The 20,471-nt window shown below is 40.9% G+C and overlaps 4 protein-coding genes across 4 annotated transcripts; 3 read left to right on the top strand and 1 right to left on the bottom strand.

Moving 5' to 3' along the window:
* The first annotated feature begins 2,909 nt into the window (after positions 1-2,909).
* LOC120731565 (olfactory receptor class A-like protein 4) lies at positions 2,910-6,784 on the top strand. Its single transcript, XM_040028642.1, has 4 exons — positions 2,910-3,884; positions 4,083-4,340; positions 5,842-6,078; positions 6,550-6,784. The coding sequence occupies exons 1-4, from the start codon at positions 3,615-3,617 to the stop codon at positions 6,760-6,762; spliced, it is 978 nt and encodes a 325-aa protein (XP_039884576.1). The 5' UTR covers positions 2,910-3,614; the 3' UTR covers positions 6,763-6,784.
* A 3-nt stretch (positions 6,785-6,787) lies between these two features.
* LOC120731564 (olfactory receptor class A-like protein 4) lies at positions 6,788-11,191 on the bottom strand. The gene is made up of 2 exons (XM_040028641.1): positions 8,718-11,191; positions 6,788-8,630 (listed from the first exon to the last, which is right to left on the bottom strand). Exons 1-2 carry the CDS (start codon positions 8,802-8,804, stop codon positions 7,770-7,772), a joined length of 948 nt encoding a protein of 315 aa, XP_039884575.1. The 5' UTR covers positions 8,805-11,191; the 3' UTR covers positions 6,788-7,769.
* Positions 11,192-12,446: 1,255 nt separating this feature from the next.
* On the top strand, positions 12,447-14,113 carry fndc10 (fibronectin type III domain containing 10). The gene is made up of 2 exons (XM_040028640.1): positions 12,447-12,543; positions 12,636-14,113. Exons 1-2 carry the CDS (start codon positions 12,536-12,538, stop codon positions 13,321-13,323), a joined length of 696 nt encoding a protein of 231 aa, XP_039884574.1. The 5' UTR covers positions 12,447-12,535; the 3' UTR covers positions 13,324-14,113.
* An 813-nt stretch (positions 14,114-14,926) lies between these two features.
* Positions 14,927-20,222, top strand: ssu72 (SSU72 homolog, RNA polymerase II CTD phosphatase). Its single transcript, XM_040028639.1, has 5 exons — positions 14,927-15,202; positions 16,007-16,150; positions 18,298-18,437; positions 18,534-18,652; positions 18,868-20,222. Exons 1-5 carry the CDS (start codon positions 15,123-15,125, stop codon positions 18,967-18,969), a joined length of 585 nt encoding a protein of 194 aa, XP_039884573.1. The 5' UTR covers positions 14,927-15,122; the 3' UTR covers positions 18,970-20,222.
* Positions 20,223-20,471: the final 249 nt, after the last annotated feature.

Genomic DNA, 20,471 nt, shown 5'->3' with positions numbered 1-20,471 from the left:
AACACAATACACCTTTTAATGGCTTTAAAAAGTCAAGAACTGAGTGCACAAGCTTGAAATTATTTTGGATTTTCTTTAATCCACACAGGGTCAAAAGTATACATACACCCTCACCCATATTCTGTTGTTTTTCTACCCAAGTTGAAACTTGAAAATAAACAACGACAACCACTTTCAATGTGTGTTTGGGATCATTGTTCTCTTGAAACAGCAAGTTTCATCTCTCCAACTACTGATTGGAGGTGAATTTAGGGTAGTTGTCTTTCTTGATTATTCCATCCACATTGTGTAATGTTGCAGTACCACTGCTATCAAAACATCCCAGAGCATGATGTTACCACCACCATACTTGAAAGCTTCACCTTTACTTCTTCAAACTTACCTCTTGTCATTGTGGCCAAATAGCTCAAACTTTGTCTCGTTTAACCATCAGAAGCTACAAATTTTCCATTTTTTTTCCTTCGTTGGCACTGCTCAGTCCATGGTGATGTAAAACGAGTTTCCCTGTGGACAGTGATGCTGATGTTTCAGCAGATTCAGTGTCATTACATGTTTACTTTCTTCTGAGAGTGACAGGTTGCCAACGTCTGAAAGATGACCCAAAGTGGAGACACATCTGAATAACTTGTACTTATGCACAACTTTTTGAGCTCGTGATCTTGGAATCTGCATTTGTTTGGAAATGGCTCCAAGAGGCCCTCCTAACTTTTGTAAATCTACAGTTCTCCTTAGAGTTCCTTGGTCTTTGCCATTGTTCTGAGTATTGGTCAATCCAATGACTGCTGTCAAACAATCCTTTTTATACTGATGAAGAGAAACTCATCTGTATGTATATTTCTGACCCTGTGCAGATTAGAGAAAAACCTAAATAAATTCAAACTTGAGCATCTAGTTCTTGTTCTGTCAAGTCATTAAAGATGAATGCTGTACAATCATTCCACCCTGGAGAAAGAGCAGTTAAAAGAAATCATTCAAAGCTCAAAACCACCACGGCATTCATGCCCACAGTGAGTGAATGTAAACTTCTGACCACAACTGTCGACAGCATTGAGAGCTAGTATGATAGTTAGTGAAGTGAGTGCACTTTTTTGTTCATTTGAAATAAGCTCTTGTTTTTCTTAAAAGTATATTCAACAATTTTAGTCTTCTGTTTGTAAATTAGTTACTTTTTGGATTATTTTTAAGTAGAATCTGAATGGAGATTTGGTTACAGTGCCTGGAGCAAGATCTGTTTTACAATCAGCTGGAGAAGTCTCCAGTGAAAGCATGCTTGCAGTGAAATGAAGAACTTAAGTGCCCCATTCATCTGTGACCTGAGCAGCTGAACTACAGTACCCTGATAATCAGGCTGAGATGCATTTTGTTTTCTCTTCCTTACTCAAGATGCAGGCATCAATTCAGGTCGGTAACAAGACTGGAGCTTCTGTGAAAGTCTTTACACAGCTCAGCTAAAACTTGAAACCACTTTACTGCATTATTTTACCATTTAATTATGGCTACATTTACAAATGTGCTTGGATTTTTTTTTTTTTAAACAAATATTAAATCATTCTAATAAAGTTTGAGAAATTTTGAATAAAAGGTAGAGGATTGTGATCTCAGCTGAAATTTTGTAATCCGTGAAAACTTTCTCTGGCAGATGATCAAACTGTTTAGTTTCGTTACTTTAACAGGGCTGTAGCTTTGTTTGGCAAAATCACCCGTTCATTTTAGGATTTCATTTAAAAAACACACACACACACACACATTAGGAGATGTGTCAGAGCATTTTTCATCATCTTTCTTTAGTTACATGGTTTATTATATCAAACCAGTTCAACATGTTCTGATCATGAATGAGTCAGAAAGTGTTACCTACCCGAACAGACAATATACAGTCAATATTTTATATTTTCCTTTCTCTGATGGACACACTCATCTCACAGTTGAATGTGTCTCCACGTTATCATAAGTGATCTGTATATAAAAATGTTTTTAAAGCTGATGGGATTAAATTCGATACTTGTAAATTATGAAGATGATAGTTGTATTTTTAGCCTCCAAAGGTGCTGATCAGACATATGTACTGTGAATATTTTTTTTTTTTGAATGTGCTGACTTTGTATGTAACGCTACTAAATTTACTTACAGTTTTGTCTACTAACTAATGCTGTACAGAGTAAATAAACATTTGTTTAAAAAATGAATTGAATAAATAGAAACTATGCTGTTTTGTCCTGTGTGTTGTATTTGGTTTGTTTAAGGCGCCATCTAGTGGTCATTAGCTGTAATCAAGAGGCTACTTTCACCTGCTCAGTCTTTATGCCAGATGACCTTCCTGACGCAGCCCTACAGATACTGAGATACTGAAAACTAAGTAAATGGGGAAACTTCCTGTTCTCTTGTCATAATGCACTCATTTAGGATGAGTAGAAGTGATGTTCTGCTTCATAAATAAGTGACTCATGCGTTCACAAAGGGGATAAAGATGTTAACTGGAGCACTGATTTGATCCCTCGATGCAATGCAGAATGCATTTTGTCGTTGCACATCTCACATTTCAGAAACTTTTTCTTTTTTCTTGTCTTACAGTTACTCTAACTCAGTGCAACCTGTCATCTAATTTAAAAAGATGAGTATACCCCCTGCCGGGTGCTGCTAGCATTAATGACACAAATAAGAAGGAAGCCTCGCTCGGTTGGTGATAAAAATACTCCATCTATCTTTCCTTAATTGCTAATCCAATTCAGTGTTATGGGGCTGGAGTCTATCTCAGCTGTCACAGGGTGAGAGGCGGGGTACATCCTTGACAGGTCGCCAATTCATTACATGATTAACACAGAGGCCGACTCATATTCACAAGTAGGCCCAATTTAGAACCACCAATTAACCTAATATGTCTGCCTTGTCTTGGACCTTAATAGAAAGCTGGTGCATGCGGAGAGAGACCATGCAGAAAGTCTTTGGCCTGGATTTGAATCAAATACATTATAACGTAACCTTATAACATAAATGGAGAAACCCTCTGTGCATTTTTGCCTAGAGCGCCAAGAAACTGTAAAATTTCTACTGGTGAACACTGCAACTTGTCCTGAATAAGGAGAGAAGAATTCCCACTAATTTACTTATTATAACAAAGGTGCAATGTATTGATTTTCTTTAGGAGTATCTGTTAGTAGGTTTCATGACCACACACTAAACAGCCTTCACTTCCCTTAGGATGATGGTAGCAAACTTGCAAGGGAAGCACGTTTATGCAAAGAAGTAGATTAATCTCCTGTGTTTCATTAATATACACCTCATGCTCTCCGAGGACTCGAGTATCGTGGATGCTTTGTAATGTTCTGTGGCCTGAACAGTGGTTGTGTTACAAGAGCACAGCTCCAATGATACAGGCAAGATCAATTTATTCCAGTAAGTCCATGGAGGAGTAACGCAGGTGATTCCATCTTCAAACTGAAAAAATCAACCAAAAGGCCAGTTAACTACAGTCCAGCGTCTTACTAGCTTGTTCGAGGATAATAACTAATATATCTTCACTTGATATTCATTCAAATCAACGATGAAAATTTTTTCAGAACTTTTCGTGAGCTGTTAAAACTCCTTTACAGCTTGGTCTATTTATTTGTGGAACAATGAGCAGCCTCTCGGACCAAAGAAAAGATCTTGCAGGGATGAGAATGCATATCTTTGTTTCCCCTGCACAAACTGCCTTTTACATTATCCTGGTGATAATGGGAATTCTGGGCAATACCACTGTGATTCTGGTCATTGGTAAGAGCATAATCTTGGAGCATAACTGGGGACGTAACTCGGACATCATCATCGTTAACATGGCAATGTCTAACTTGCTGGTATCACTACTGAGGAACACACTCCTTATCATCTCAGAGTTTGGACTGCAGGTATTGTCATTATCCATAATTCACTCTTCACTCATTTCATAGTCTTTTTTTTCAATACTCTATGTTGGTTGTGTTTCACCCAATGATGTGTTTTACACAGAAAACATGCATGAAAGTTCAAATTAACCAAATTAAATCTAGATTTAACTTGTGAGCCCCTTGCGCTTACACCTTTAAGCCCCTCTTATGTTGTTACAGATATATACAGCCAAAGGGTTTTGTCAGTTGCTAATGGGAATGTCGGTGTGGCTGCGGTCAGTCAATGCGTGGTCAACACTTTTCCTCAGTGCGTTCCACCTCCAGACGTTGAAGCGTGTGGCTCCTGGTGCTACAAATGGGCCCCGGGGTGCTCCTAAGACCCTCCTGATGTGCCTGGGCCTCATCTGGATTGGTAACCTTATTTACTCGATTCCAGCTCATATATTTTCCTCTAATGGGAACAAGAACACTACAGAGGTGAGAGGGGCACTGCCAAGGACCTTCCAAGTAGTCTATTTCTTTTTATTTGTCATCATAAATAGTAATTTTTCAAATTATTTTATCAATCAATGTTTTCCCTGTCGTTATTCTATCACATAAAGTGACACGTATAACAATGACTGTCTGAAACATTACATTACACAATTAGTAAAAAATACTTCGCTTGTATTCAAAACTAATGCAATAGTTTTGTATGTACTGATTATACTCATATGGTTATCAAATCTTTGACACTGTATTTATCATTTAATTACAAAAAAAAGAATGAATAAATGCATTTCACATTTTAACAGTCATATAGATCTTTACATAGACACAGATCTGCCATTTTAGTAGGTACATCTGTTTAACTTGTCATTAGCAAATATCTAACAGGCAACTTCAATCATTTTGGCATTGACATGAGGTCCAGATGACCTCTGAAGTTTAAACTAAGTATCAGCATGGGGATGATTGTTGTGTGGGCTCCTCTGAGTATTTCAGAAACTGCTTATCTGCTGGGCCTTTCCTTCAAAACCAAGTCTAGAATTAACAGAGGAAAATACCCAGTGAGCGGCAGTTCTCTCTGTAAAAATGACTTTTTTTGATAACCACTTGTTAAACCTGAGATATGCAGAAGAGAATTTTGGGCAACACATCAAACCTTGAAGCCAATGAGCTACAGCAGCAGAACACCGACAACAGCAACTGGAAACTGAGGGTACAGTTAACACTGGCTCATCAAAATTGGACAATACGTGATTGGAAAAATGTTGACTGGTCTGATGAATTTTGACTTCTGCTGCAGAATTCAGATGACAGGGTCAGAAGTTAGTGTAAATAACATGTAAAAATGGATCCACCCTGTTTTGTATCCATGGGTCAGGCTGATGATGGTGTAACTGAGTGAGGGATAATTTCTTGGCACATCCTTGGCATTGTAGCATCAGCTGAGCATCTTTAAATGCCACATGTGCAGCTGACAAATCTGCAGCAACTGTGTGATGTTACCATCTCAATGTGGACCACAGTCTCTGAGTGACTTCTAATAAGATGTACCTAGTATAGTGTATGTGTTGTTCTTCCAACCCCTCTGATTTCATCAGGGCCATAATAATAATTACATATTTTAAAAGAGACAAGAACCAAAATGAGGTCATCTAAAACATTATCAGCAACCATAATCATCATTAAACTCAGACTTGACCATTTGGTATTATTTTAACTACTACAGTAATTCTAGTATTACTGTGTATTGCAGTACTGCATATGTTTTGTCCCATTGGTTTTGCCATAAGCATTTGCTTGATTTACTTTTTCTCTATTTTGTTTCTTTCAACTCTATTTAAAAAAATTAAGAATGTATTACGAGATCACAGATTCTTGGCTTATCGGCTTTGAGTGCCAAAATCTATCAATGATCTAGAAAAATAATAATCTCTCTGACTTGCTGGCTGAGCACATGACCCACCCTCTGCTCTCCCTGCTCTTTCCTCAGACATTGATGCTGGTGAGCAGCACAACACGCCCTCTGCTGGGCTGTGTGTGGAACTTTCCCTCCACCATTGGCCTGGCCTACGCCACCACATCTTTGGTGATACATGAAATGATTCCTATAATCTTGATGGCCATGACAAACCTAACCTCGCTTTACACCCTCTACACCCATGGTCGGAATCCACAGAAAGACGCACCGGTATTAAAGCGGGTGCCAGCCGAGAAACGAGCAGCCAAGGTGAGGAAGAAGGGGGCACTGGAGGTAGATGAAGGAGTCAGCGAGCTGTGTAAATGAATGTAAAATGTAATAAGTTGCTTTTAAAAAATGTAAATGCATTGCCTCAAAGAAAATGACATCAGCTTGAGAAGGGACAGCTGCACATTCACACTGTCATCAAACGCATCCTCCCAATGTGCTGGTTTGTTTCAGGTGCAAATTCTCTCATATCTCCCTGTGACATATGAGTGCCACTGCAGCCCTGCCTCCTGTTTCAATCGCTCCAGCAACCACTTGCAGTCTCTTCTGAGACATCACTCTTCGTTTCAGTTTGCTGTATTTGCATAGAGTGATGAGCTCAGCTGTAAATTAGTCTTTTCAGATATGAGCTATGTGACTGGATGTGTTTAAGAGTAAATCACTACAGCAAATTCAGCAAAGTCTTGAACTCTGAAAGTGCTTTCTTTTTATTTGTGTGCTTTTTTTCCCCAGGTGATTCTCACCCTCATACTACTCTTCATCCTCTCATGGGGGACCAGTGTTATCTCTGTCAACTACTTCAACTACAACCGTGGCTCCTCAGCCGATTATCTGATGGTCATTGCTCGTTTTGCCAACATCATCTTCATTGCCTTGTCACCTGTCATTCTGGCGGTCGGCCACCGGCAGCTTCGTTCTTGTATCAGGTCCACACTCGTGCACTGATGGTACTCTGCAAAAGCTCTGGAGATGCACCTAATATACCATCACTAATCATGATCTATTGTTTTTTTTATTTTATTTATTTTTTTGTATTCATTATAGACAAAAGGGTCCAAAGGAAAGAAAAAAAGTACCACGGCAGTGGCTGAAGCATTTTGTTTTTGGTTCAGTATAACATCATTAATTACCATTCTGGCTTCTGGTGATGTTTTTTGTCTCCCTAATTTTAAATGAGTGGGAAAACACAAGGCTAACCTTCAGAAACGTATGTTTGTAGCCAAGAAGAGGTTTCCAAAGAACAGTTTTGGTGTATTTTTGATTGAGGATGTTTCTATGTTGTGATATGTTGCGCTTCAGTTCATGAAAATTTGGTCAATGTCAAGGTGACACCAAATGTGAAATTGAAAATTAATATTGCCCCAAAACAATATCCTAGACCTTGATGAGTATCTAGGTTGGCAGTCGACCTCAACCTTCATTGTTAGCACCTGAGATAAAAGATGACCTTAAAAAATGATTAAAAAACCATATTGAGTAATAGTTTAAATAGAAAGGTCTTGAAGAGAGCTGTACAACATTCTTTTTATTTATTTAATGTCACAAAGACGCCAGAAAGTTTTGCAAAATCCCACACCGCATGAATATATGTGAAAATCACAAATTTAACCGTTTATAGGAGCCAAAGATTTCATTCGACTCTGCTCCAAACATATGAGTAAAGACAATAAAATAAAGACACCATTTTAGTATGTAATGCTTTAAGGTCATGAGTCAAAGGTCACACCTCAATGTGTTGTAATAAAAACATAATAAAACATGAGAGTTTTAGTATAGTCCTTGCTCTTCTCTGAGTGCTCTTGTTCAGAATTTATTTTTATTTAATCTTCTCTTGCACTTTTATGACCTTCATCTCTCTTTGAACAACAAAAACTCTTTTTTTTCTTTCCTGTAGCCTTTGGGGATTTAGTCTGCTTTTCGGCACCTTTACTGTGACATTTAAGAATTGTAGCTCACCCTAGCATCATACTCAGGATTTTTCTCCTCAGTTTTCCATGTCCCAGGGCCACCACCAAGGGGCTGAATCCCACAAACAGTGAAGAAGAAAAATGGGAAACAGTCAGCAGCCCTTCAGCATGGTGCCCCCTGTTGTGGTTGTAGTACGTTACTGCAGCAACCTGTAGCACCCAGCAGACAACAAACAGCAACACCAGAGACATGATTACTTGAGCTGCCTTACGTTCGCTAGACAGATGTTTGTCGAGTTCGGTGTGGGTCCCTCCTGAGGCAACAGCTCGGATGTGCTTGGCCAAAGCGTGCAGTGTGGCAACATTGGTGCAAACCATCAGCACCAGCGGCAACACCTCGTTCACTGCCAGCGAAGTAGAGGCGAAGACCGTGCCTTGTTCTTCTGATGGAAACTCCCAGACGCAGCCTAGCAGAGGCCTGGTGGTGGAACTGATCACCATCAGCTCCACTGTGGCATTGCCTTTAACATGAGTGCTGTATACCAGTGCAGGGACAGAGAAAGCCAGGTTCGCCCCCCACACCACCCCCAGGACAACCCAGAGCCGCCGCCTCTCCCTCTGGACAGTAAGAGGTCCAAAGGCCACATTTTGGCGTCTCAGTGTGGTGCACTGAAAAGCACTCAGCGTCAGGGTCACCCAACATCCCACGGCTCGCCACCACACCCACAGCAGCATGAAGACTCTGCACCATCCGGAGGACAGATACAGATCCAAGCCCAGGTCTGACACAAAAATAGGCACTGTGCGGAAAAGTGAGCTCAGCAGGTTTGCTAGGGACAGGTGCACCAGAATAAGGTCCGAAGGAGGGAGTCTCCGAGGTGGAGTCTTAGTGACTGACTGAAACACCTGATAGCAAAAACGAGACAGACTGAGAACAACTCAAACCAAAACATTCAGTCCACTTCACACTCCAAATACTGTGTGCTTTCTCACCACATAGATGACCAGGATGTTTCCCAAAATACCAGAAAACACCAAGACCCCAAACAAAATCGCTTCTACAGTGAGGACCTTTGACATGGTATCATCCTCTGCATGGCGACGTACTTCTCCTTCTCTTTATAACAAAAGGCTGGTTTGTGAGCTTGAAGAGCTCTACTCCTCACAGTTCTCATTGTGTTTTATATATGCGCACACTGATAAACAAACACATTCATCACACATAAACAAATGTTGCTGATCAGTCTCAAGGTCAATTTAATCTGACCATTAGAAGCTGCGAGAGCACGAAGGTACGCATTTTCCAGCTATCCGTGCGTCACAGAGCAGTTCAACATGCTGCCCATCAACACACGAACACCTGCAAGTCACTGCTCATACTAACCACAGCACATAACTCTGCAATGGATTAGCAATCTGACCTGGGTATTATTTGTTTGTTTTTATTGTCTCATGATAAGCTTAGCTAAAGGGCAATAAAGTAACAGGTGACCAAATGCACCAGAAAGAAAACGTTCAAGTGATTCAGCACTTAAAATCTTTTAGTCAGCCATTCACACTCACTCCCTTGGTGTTAATTATTTACCGGTTAATCTCTTGAGAAAACTCAATTACTCTTAGCTAAGCACAGCTTAGTTAAATGTACACTGAGAACCGAACATCATCATTATGAATCAGCAGTGGAATTTTTTTCCGCTTTGTTTTCTGTTTTTTATCATCAGGAGAGTTTCCATAAGAGAACCCATGAAACTCCAAAATACTAATGTATTTGTTTTGTTTTGTATTTACACTGCATATTGCTGTAGACTGCACAAAGTTCTTTTTTTTGGGGGGGGGGGGGGGGGGGCTTGTATTATGTGGAGGTCAGATGTTCAGTAACCAAAAGGTTGTTCATCAAACTCCCAGAACCAGTCTCAACAACAGCAAACATTAAGACTCTCACAGAAGAATGACTGCATCAGAGTATAGCCGTGCATCAACAGAGTCCAAACTTACAAGCGGATATAACAACATGTTACGAGCGCATGCAAAGTGCATTAATGTGATTTTGAACCAGATTTAATCAGCAGCAGTGACTTTGCTTTGAAGAACCTATTAATACTCATGTTACGAACATCATCAGTACTACATGTGTCATGAGTGTCATGTCATCAGTCTCGGTGTAAACTCGTCAGTTTACAGACATGCAAAGTGCTTAAATATTAACTGCTTTATGTCAGCTAATGCTGAGCAAAGTGTATGCCTTCCTGCTCTTTCATATGACAAAAACTGCGACCAGCAACAGTAAATTATATACTACAAAGTATATAATTACAGTACAAATACTGAACGATAAGATTGCTGGACTGTGGCTTTATAACCCGAGTACACCAAGGACCAAACAAATTTTAGCTGTAGGCTATTTAAATACCAACGTGGATGCAATCAAAAGCACTCTTATGTTAGCTTAAGTTGGCACGCTGTGTAAAACGTAAATAGAAACAGAATGTAATGATTTGCACATCTCATTAACCTACACTTTATCTATAATCGAACACAGAAAACATATAAATATGTAAATTTTGACATTTTACTAGTGTGTGACAATTTTCAGCTTACTTGAATTTGATGCCCTAATTGGGACGGGGCAACACAAAGACTGGAAAAAAATGTGTTACTAAAAAGAAACAGCTGGAGGATCAGTCTGCATCTAACTAGTCTTGAGCCGCTCCCTTATCACAAAGTGTTTTACACTGGATGTCCTTCCTGACTCAAGCCAAAAGGGAATTATATCTCTGACTGGAACCAGGTCAGCAACCTTTTGCTTGCCTAACAACTACGTAAAGCACTATGGAGCCACACTGCAACTAATTAGGTTACTTAGCAACAGGTCATTAATGTCATTCGGCATAAAAAGTCTTTGAGAGGCAGAGTTTTGTAGTAAAGATGGGCAGAGGTTTAAGCCAAATGTTTGTGGAAGAATTTAGAAATAATGTTCCTTAATGTAAAACTGTGAAGACTTTGAATATCTCGTCATGTGCAGAGCATAATATCATCGACGGATTCAGAAAATCGGGAGAAATCTCTGTGTGCAAGGAACAAGGCTGAAAATCAATATTGGATGCCCGTGATTTTCAGGCCCTCAGGCAGCACTGCATTGTGATGATTCTGTCATGAATCACTGCATGGGCTCAGGAGCATGTTGAGAAATCCACAAATCTGGGTTAAAACTCTATCATTGTATCATCTAGCCTAAAAAAAAAAAAGGAGTGAGAGCTTTGGGCCTGTTATCAAGAGTCAGTTCAAAATCCTGCAGTGATAGTCTGGATGTGGATTAGTGCCAGAGGAAATGGCATTAATGCACATCAGGAAAAGCACCATCAGTGCTGAAAGGTACATACAGGTTTGGAGCAACATATGCTCCCATCCAGACAGCATCTTTTTCAAGGAAGACCTCAAATATTTCAGCAAGACAATGCTAAACTGTATCATCCCTCTATTACAACAGCATGGCTTCATAGTAAAAGTGTCAGAGTGCTGATGGGCACTCTGATATATACATATATATATATATGTATATATATATGTGTGTATATATGAGAAAGAACAGCCAGGACTGCTGAGCAGCTTGACTTCTGCATCAGACAAGAATGGGACAACATTCCTCTCCCAAAACTCGAACAGCTGGTCCCCTCAGTTCCCAGATGTTCCCAGGCTGTTGTTAACAGAAGAGCGGATGTAAACAGTGATAAACGTGGCTTTGTTCTGCTTTTTTGATATGTGTTACTACCATCAAATAAAAAGATGAGCTGATATTTTTTTCTTAAAGGTGTACATACTTTCATTTCAAATATATGCTTTCTTTATTCTGTTGTGGAAAAAATATGGGTTTGTGAGGTTTGCAAATCTTTCCGTTTTTATTTAATTTTACACAGGGTCACAACACTCTCAGACAATCTGACCATTTTCCAGGCTGAAGCCATGAAAAGAGCATCGATGTTGTAACGTTGTAACTGGGCTCATTTGCTTCCAGCGACCCGACCATAAGTCATAAAGGATACACTCAGCGCAGGTGGGCAGACTTCAATCCCTCCATCAGTGCTGTTTTCGGGAGTCCGCACAGGTGACTTGACAGCTACCTGAAGCGCTGTGTGGGCTGATGACTCACAAACCGAGCACTGATGACAAGAAATATTTTGTGCACGCACCCACGCTGCCCAGCACTCCGCGGGGCGCGCTCCTGCACGTGCACTCTAACACAGCAGGCATCAAAGCCATTTACGTCAAGCCAGACAGGAAGAAGAAATCCAATCTGATGGCACGAGCCTGCTCCTCCGGTCCACTCCAACTGTCCGGGAGCGGCGAGCTGCACTGAGGCCACTTTTATCGCCGTTTCTGCTGCATTAACTTCATCCTGCAAGGTCACCCTAGGATCTTTCACCAACTGCACGGGGCGCATGACTCAATGTTATTTCTGTCGCCCATGGATCCTGTTTCACGCGGATTTTCTTCGCGTGCACTGAATTGGATCGCATCTTATGGCAGACATTTCGGCCATCGCCCATCTGATCCACTGTGAGAGGAAATAACTCGACGAGAGCTCGGTGAGATGACAAACCCACACCGACCATCCCTGCTCGCCTTATCGGCACTGCTGCTCTGCACGCTACCCCAGACAGCTGGCTCTCATCAGCTCAACAGCTCATCATTATCATCATCATCATCATTATCGACGTCCTCATCAGAGGTGAGAGACAGAAATAATGTGACCCAAAATTGGCTGAAACAGACTAACGTGACTCCCAGCGATCAGAGCAGGCCACCATCAAAGCATGAAGAGGTAACAGGCCACGTGAAGAGCTCCTCGTTCAACACAAGTCGAGGCAATAGTAATAATGATAATAATAATAATAATACTGTGATATCTGACAGCCCTGGTAGGGCACCGAGATGGAGCCCAGAGGACGTGCCATCACCGGTGTGCGCCTACAGAGTGATCGAGGGAGGCATTGGGGGGCAGCTGTGCTTTCGGCAAACTCTGTTTGGGTACAAGTGCTCTAAGGGAGAGTGCAGGAGTGCGGTGTCTTTCGGGAGGCTGGTGGCAAATATTCTCACCAACGGCAGCGTACTGTTACAGTGGACCCACGAGTCCGAATCCACAAAAACTAAAGAGGCCAGCAGTCCTGGGACGAATGCGACAGAGGAGGAAACTCCGCGATCAGACTCTGTTTTCAGGGGTCGACGCCACAGACGCGGGGGCTACGAGGTAAGCTGCTGGTGGAATGGCAGCTACACTCAGTTTGAGTGCGCCGGTGTCCATCTTGGGTCGGGCTGCAGGGACTTTCTGCTCACCGAGCTGCACGAGAACATCCCGTACCGCATCTGTCTGCGCAACCTGGGCCGCTCCGAGCCAGCCGAGAGGCCGGAGCAGCGGGACTGCGTGGAGTTCACGCTGCCGCCGTCCGGGATGCAAGACATTGTGATCGCCATGACAACGGTGGGCGGAGCTATCTGCGTGATGTTGGTCATCATCTGCCTGCTGGTGGCGTACATCACGGAAAACATCATGAGCCCCGCGGCACAGCATACGTACTCCTACCGCGCTCACTCACATCACTGATGCACTAAAATGACCCACATGAACGCGCACCGCGGTCATGTGTTATCTCTGTGGAGACTTGTTTCTGCCCCTGGGGGGAAAATGAACGGAGGGTTTTTTTGTAATCCATGTATCAATATTTCAAGTTATTTTCTCAATTTTGCGATAATAACCCAAAATTTTGTTTTTTCAGTGGCAAAAAGAGTTTTCTCAGCTGCTGAAACAAGTTTCCATAAATCTCGCAGTCATAGTTAATATCTATAGTAGTCCTGTTTTCCGTTTTTCCAGTATGACACACTCATCCTGTTATGACCTAACTGAAGCACAATCTACTGTGGCTCTGCTAATAACATGCCTTCTGAACCTCGCGAGGATGCACTGAACCAAAATTAGCCTACTGGTTATCTGCAGTTTGTAAATACGGCAGTTTACTGTGTCACGTTTCCGTTCAAGGCTGTCTGGGGATTGAACCGGGCAGCATGTCTACAGCAATACCAATAATGAAATGGCTCTGAGTGAATGAGAAACAAGAGTTTTGCTAAATGGACAGCCGGTAAAAGTGTCCTTAATGGGACACCGAAAAATGAAACTTTACCAGTTAACACATTTCTCCACTCGAGTCAGTCACAACAGCACTGTTTTTGCTTTGTTTGTCATTTTCTGAAGGGCAATACAATCTGGTGTACAATCTCCAAATACTGTGCCAAACATCTTCAGTTAAACCACCTTTCTGTCCTGCTGTCAGTGAATAAAGTACTATGAGGTCATTTTTAATATTGAGAAGCTGTCCTTTTTCTTCTTCTTCTTTGTGTGTGTGTGTGTGTGTGTGTGTGTGTGTGTGTGTGTGTGTGTGTGTGTGTGCGTGCACATACAAAATAAGAACTAAAAAAAGTAAAAATAAAATTAACCCACAAAACATTACAATGCATGAAAACTACAGAAAAACACAAGATGGTGACTTAAATATTACAAAAAGATTAGCTATTAAGTTTCATTCTTTCATGTGTAGACAGGCAGACAGATTTCTTTTTCAGCTATTCTATTTTAGATTTGCTGCTATGTTTGGGATTATTGTGGCTTGTTCAGATACAATTTTACAAACCTAAGTCATGACCATTTTTTCCCGGTAATGCTCCCAAGCAGCCCATACTTGTTCAGTCTTTTTCTAACTGGACATATCTGAGTTTGAAATGTAGGACTTTGATTTTGCTGGGAAGTCCACCCTGAACACTTGCGGCAGTCTCCAATGTTTTCCACTTGTGAATGATTTATCCTGCTGTAGAGTGATGGCCTTAAAACAGTTTGGAAATAGCCTTGCAATGTCGTAGACAGCAGCCAAAACACAGCACTGTACGAACATATTAAATACAAAGTAAAAGTTGTAAGACATGAAATGTGGAATTAATGGTCCCTATGTTTGTATGCCCTGCTGCTAAAAGCCCGTTGACTGTGTCTGCTTACTGAAGATTTTAATGGTACGAGAGATTTTAGCCACTTCTACTGTGGCGAAAAGAGAAGGCCGAGCTCTTCCGGCATGTTTTCCTTACTGACGTTACGTGGCCTCACTGCGCAGAGAGCTGCGAAGCTCCGCCCTCAACATGACATCACTTAAAGCCGTATCCAGGGCAAGGTGCCGCTCCGCCATTTTAACTTCCTGCTTCTAAAGAAGACGAGCTTGTCGCGCTGTATCTACACTCGAAAAGCGTTTTCGTTGATCCAAACAACTGGTTTTTTATTCTTTATTTCTCTCATAGAGATAAAAGTAACAGCCTCCGTTAGGTTTTGAGTTCATATCGGTTAGTTTCAGCCGGAGAGTCGCGATGCCGAGCCACCCGCTGCGTGTAGCGGTTGTGTGCTCGAGCAACCAGAACCGCAGTATGGAAGCGCACAATATCCTCAGGTAAAGATGAGACGACTGGAAGAAGAGAGAAGGAGGGCGGCCAAAAAGTGATCGAAATCTGTGCGGCTTTCTGAGCCGTGTCGATGCGGTGACAGCCCGTCAGGCCTCGACGCTTTTTAACAATGGACTTCGAGCTCAGAGCGCCACACCGAGGCTGCAGCTCGACTAAAACTCAGCTTTCTGACCGTGTTTCACAGGTTTAGGGTTGCCTAGAATGGTCTTAACTAAGATTCTGCTGTCAAACTGATTTTTAGAGAAGTCACACCAAGGCCCAAGTTGTTGGGTTGTATTCTCCCCCCACATTTTAACAAGAGCGCCCCCTGTAGGGAATCCTCCGAGAGGGAGCGTCTGGAGGTTTCACAGCGACGGCAGGCTCCGTCAGCTGCCTCATCCACCACATTTTATGGAGTTTTGTGTTGTGTCGATCAGATCTTACACAGAAGATGTCACTACAAAAAAGAGCCTTTCAGCCCTCTTTAGATATATTCTTACTAACTGCACTGGATTAGAAAAACAGGCTGGGGTAAAAAGATCTGCAGACCAGGGTGACAAACTGTCACCTATTTTATTTTTTTTATATTTAATTTCCTTTTTCAAAATTAAAATGGTCAGCTGAGGTGGAAATTGGTATTTTGAGGTGTCTTGGGTTTCATAAAGTCTTATTCTAAATATGTGAGGAGGCAGTTTACAGGGCTGGGTTTACAGATTACGTGACTGCTGTGGAAAGACTTATTTCCTTGTGCTTTCATAATGTTTTCTCAAAGTTGTTGCATAATTCACTCTCTTGTCCTTTCCTCTCTGCAGCAAACGTGGATTTGATGTGCGTTCATTTGGGACAGGGTCTCATGTGAAGCTACCCGGTCCTGCTCCGGATAAGCCAAATGTGTATGACTTCAAAACGACATATGAACAGATGTACAACGACTTGGTCCGCAAGGACAAGGAACTGTATCCCCTTCCCACACACAACATCACACACATCCTTAAACTCACATATACTAGGAGCCAGATAAGTAAACGTGGGCCGTGTATCTGTCTTGATTAGATAGTTGTTTTGGACACTGGGCAGTGAAAGGAGATGAAACCACGTGCAGGGATTTAAAAAGAAAAAAAAAACATGATGGTAAAAAGGTTTGTTTTTAAATCTTTAACATGTAGGGTGTGGAGAAACGCCTTGCAATACAGCAGCGGTGCAACAGTAAGTTTGCTTTGGTAAGAGCTAGGATTTTATTTATTTTTATTTGAAATTGGTGTAATTTGGCTCACTGAAGTTTCCTGTTTTTGCTTGTTTCTGTTTATTTTTTAACATGTTTAGTTCAAGTAGTTTCAGTCTTTTAGTTATTGTAATATTTGTTTTAGGCAACATTTAAATAAGTTTAGAGTTGGTGTGAAAATGCAAACCCAACACTTTGAGGAGGGTTAACTCACATCCAGAGTCTCAATAAATGTGCAGCGAAGCCTCGTCAGGCAGGTTTTTACCAAACTGACAAAGACAAAACTCAGTCTGCCTGTGTATACGTTTTTTTTTTTGTTTGTTTGTTTTTTCTTTTTTAAGTTTACTTTAGCTTTTAAGTTAATAAAACTGGTTCAGTTTTATTTTAAATTCTGTTAACTAAAAAGTTTGGGGGTGTTTTGTTTTTTGGGGGGTTTTTACCCCACAAACACCAGTTTTTTTTTTTGTGAATTTGATGAGGCTGCTTAGCGTTGCTGTGTAATGATTAATGCAATTATTGCATTTTAACAATACTTTAGAGTATTTGTACTGTTGAAGTAACACAAACTCGCCTTTTGTAGTTAGTCGTAGAGAATAAGTATTGTCTCAGTTATCAAAATTGTAAAACTTGATAAGGACAGAATATGAACTATTAGCAAAGAAGCTGAGTTTGCCCAAGTGGATGACACCCACTAACCCCAGAGGGGGGGGGGGGGTGCATAAGGGCCATGAATCTAAGAGGTTGTTTTAAGCTGTAGGCTTGAGTGCCCCAAGGTAAGTTAAAGATTATCAGTTTCTCCTCATTAGCATGTGGTATGTTTATGCTAATGCAAGGCACTCAGACACATTAGATAATTAGTGGTGTTCAACAAAGAGTACAAGTGTGTTAGTCTTCAGTGGCTGCACTTTAACTGTGCATGCATAGGACTTTCTTTTATTTATTTATTTTTACTTTAATGATAAAGTTCACATATTTTCTATCAGTAACCAGTAATCATGGTCCTTCTATTTAAACCTTCCTTTGTTTTAGTTCAACTTTTTTCTTGTTTTTTTTTTTTTTTTTTTAAATGTGCTAAAAACAGAAATCTGCCTTTAATTCATCCGGTTGTAGAGGCCTGCATGTTCAAAGGTCAGGCAAGTTTTCTCTGAGGTGTCATTTACTGTTGTGCTGCTGCTGATGGTCCTGTATTGTAGGTGTTTTTTCCCAGCCTGCATTAAGGTAAAGTAACAAATCTGTTATCCTAAATAAGAAAATTACCCTGTGACACAGCCGTGCTGTATGATTAACTTAAGTCACTGTGCTTGTATTTTTTTTCTGTATTTTCTGCTGTTTTGCATGGATATCTCACTGATGTAGTGCACAACAACTACTTTTATTTATTTATTTAGACAATCTCTTCCCATTTGTAGTGAGTGGGTTGTATAGTTTATAATCAAATTTTTTGAAAGAATAAAAAACAAACAATGGTGACATTGTCTGCATCAGCCTGGCAGTACCAGTGTGGCTTGTTAATATTAAAACTCTGGATTTAATGCTGTTTAAAAAAAAAAAAAAAAAAGTAAACAATGTTCCTGAAAATCCATCCTTTCAGCTTGTTTTCTAACTGACCCCTCATTGGTGAATAGTCTGCACCACTAGAGGGCGATGTAGTTCATATAACTAGACGTCACTGAAAAGTGCATCGTGCCCCCTTGTGTAGTTTGATCGAGATGCACTTTGTATAGATGCTGCTTGTACCAGTGAGTTCAGTCTAATTGGGTGCACACTGAAATCCTCTCTCAGTTGCTCTGATCAGTTTTATTTTGTTTTGAGTGTTTTGTTTTGGGGGGTTTCCCCTTCTTGCCTCGTGCTGTGTATTCCTTGACCCTCCTCGCTCTTCAGATACACACAAAACGGCATCCTGCACATGCTGGACCGCAACAAGCGGATCAAATCAAAGCCAGAGCGCTTCCAGAACTGCAAGGACAAGTTTGACCTGGTCATCACCTGTGAAGAGAGAGTCTATGACCAAGTGGTGGAGGGTGAGGTTTTGTAACATTACTTGGAGTCATTCACAAACCCACCGCTTTGCTGCTTCTCCAACTGTTACTTTACCTGGTCTTTAATGTGTTTCCTAGATTTGAATTCCAGAGAGCAGGAGACGCTGCAGCCCGTGCATGTAATCAATGTAGACATTCAGGATAACCACGAGGAAGCCACACTGGGCGCCTTCCTCATCTGTGAGCTGTGCCAATGTGTGAGTGACAGCATCTGAGAACTTCTTGACGAGGCGTTTTCTTACAATTTTTTTTTTTTTAAAACAAATTACTAATAAATATACACGTAAATAATGTGCAACACTGTTTCAGTTGGCATCTAAAGAAAGGTTAATCGATCTTTGTGAGTGGTGGAAATGAGGCGTGTGCGTGCACAGGTGGTGTTTTGATAGCTTTCCCTTGTGCACCCCTGCAGATCCAGCACACCGACGACATGGAGAATGAAATCGACGAGCTCCTACAAGAGTTTGAGGACAAAAGCAACAGGCCTTTCCTTCACACTGTCTGCTTCTACTAAGACTCTGCAACAATTTGCAATAAACACAGACCGAGATCACAAGCAATCACACAGAAGTATATGGACACACATGCATCATACTCCTCAGTCATCCATGACTCAGTGCATACAGGTTGTGTGCCTACACAACCACAGACACACATAAATAGCTTTGGGTCAGGACCTAACAAATGGCTGCTGTTGGACATATTGTTGATAATGGGTTTTTCCTCTAAGCAGAGGATGGACTCGCTGCTCTTGCTCTGCCTTTCATTCCTCCAGATCAAGGTCAGGCCAAGGTTAATCCCTCCAAATATCACAGGTCCAGTCAAATCACTCAACTATGTCTCCTCAGGGAGAGCCACAACACCCACAGGCCAGATTCAACAGCTCCTCCAGTTACTTTCATTTTTGTTTGGCACAGAATGTTTTTGTTTGTTTTTTTTTCTTAGATCTATGATTAATTCAAGCAAATATGCCAGATTTATTTAATATTTGGGAGGGTGTACATGTGTTTACATGCTGGAGGAGAATTATTTGAAGTGTATGCTTGTTTCTGTGCGACCATGTGTTTGTAGATTTAGTTAGGATTAAGTTTTAAGTGGGTGGGCTAATTAATAATGAATAACCAAACCTAGACCTCTGAGGCTTTCATCGGGTGTGTTTCAGATATGTGTTGATTGATATTTAAACTCGATGCTGTATTTCTGGCCACAGTATTTTGTTTTGAGGTTTGTTTTTTTTTCTTGAACTGAAGCATTGTACTTATTTTCAAACTGCGAGCTCGGCTCAGAGTGCCTGATATTTCTTTTTTCCTGTATGTACATATGAATCTACTAAAGAACAAAGCCTCTCTAAGAAACAGTTCATGACCCTTTTTTTGACTTTATCAGTATTTAGTTCCTACTGAGTTATTTAATTACAAAATGGGTATTAGAAGACTAACAGCGCTGTTAGGACTGTTTTATGAGTGATGAGGACAAATTACCAGAATTGGATATAAAATATGGGCTGATCTTTATTTAAATTTGAATTATTGATTCAGTTTGACTAAAACTAAAGCAAATATATTAAAATATCAGAACAGAACATGGAGAGGCTCTGGTGGTAGAGTGGGTTGTAAACTATTTGCAAGGGTGGGCATGTCTTCACCACATGCTGAAGGTGTAGGTCCTTCAGCATGGCAGTGAGGATACTCCCAGTGGTGGATCTGTAGAAATACTGGTATATTTATAATTAGAAATCTGCAAAAGCTAATAAAGTTCAAACATGAATGGTATGGAGTACAAACATTGCATCCAAAATATAGTGAAGTAGAGAGCAGCATAACATATAAAGTACAATGAAGGTGTACCTGAGTAAAGTACTGAAGTTAACATACTTGGGTACATCCAACTACTATTCTTTAATCCAGTGGTAACATGAGATAATACAGAAGTTGAGATATTTGGGAAAATTCATGTTAAAGAAGCCAAAACTCCACCTTTAAAAAAGTAGGTAAATAAAATAAAATAATACACACA

Source organism: Simochromis diagramma, unplaced genomic scaffold (genome assembly GCF_900408965.1).
Source record: "Simochromis diagramma unplaced genomic scaffold, fSimDia1.1 OVJJ01000483.1, whole genome shotgun sequence".
NCBI lineage: Eukaryota > Metazoa > Chordata > Actinopteri > Cichliformes > Cichlidae > Simochromis > Simochromis diagramma.
Note: the sequence above shows the minus strand (reverse complement) of the source record. Positions and strands in the feature narration are given on the sequence as shown.

Bases quoted from the DNA above. Each gene is read 5' to 3' on its own strand.
- LOC120731565 (XM_040028642.1), top strand. From the start codon at position 3,615: ATGAGCAGCCTCTCGGACCAAAGAAAAGATCTTGCAGGGATGAGAATG. The intron at 3,885-4,082 runs GTATTGTCATTA...ATGTTGTTACAG, and splicing joins TCTCAGAGTTTGGACTGCAG to ATATATACAGCCAAAGGGTT. The intron at 4,341-5,841 runs GTGAGAGGGGCA...CTCTTTCCTCAG, and splicing joins GGAACAAGAACACTACAGAG to ACATTGATGCTGGTGAGCAG.
- LOC120731564 (XM_040028641.1), bottom strand. From the start codon at position 8,804: ATGTCAAAGGTCCTCACTGTAGAAGCGATTTTGTTTGGGGTCTTGGTG. The intron at 8,631-8,717 runs GTGAGAAAGCAC...TTTTGCTATCAG, and splicing joins ACATCCTGGTCATCTATGTG to GTGTTTCAGTCAGTCACTAA.
- ssu72 (XM_040028639.1), top strand. From the start codon at position 15,123: ATGCCGAGCCACCCGCTGCGTGTAGCGGTTGTGTGCTCGAGCAACCAG. The intron at 18,438-18,533 runs GTGAGGTTTTGT...TGTGTTTCCTAG, and splicing joins CTATGACCAAGTGGTGGAGG to ATTTGAATTCCAGAGAGCAG. The intron at 18,653-18,867 runs GTGAGTGACAGC...GCACCCCTGCAG, and splicing joins TCTGTGAGCTGTGCCAATGT to ATCCAGCACACCGACGACAT.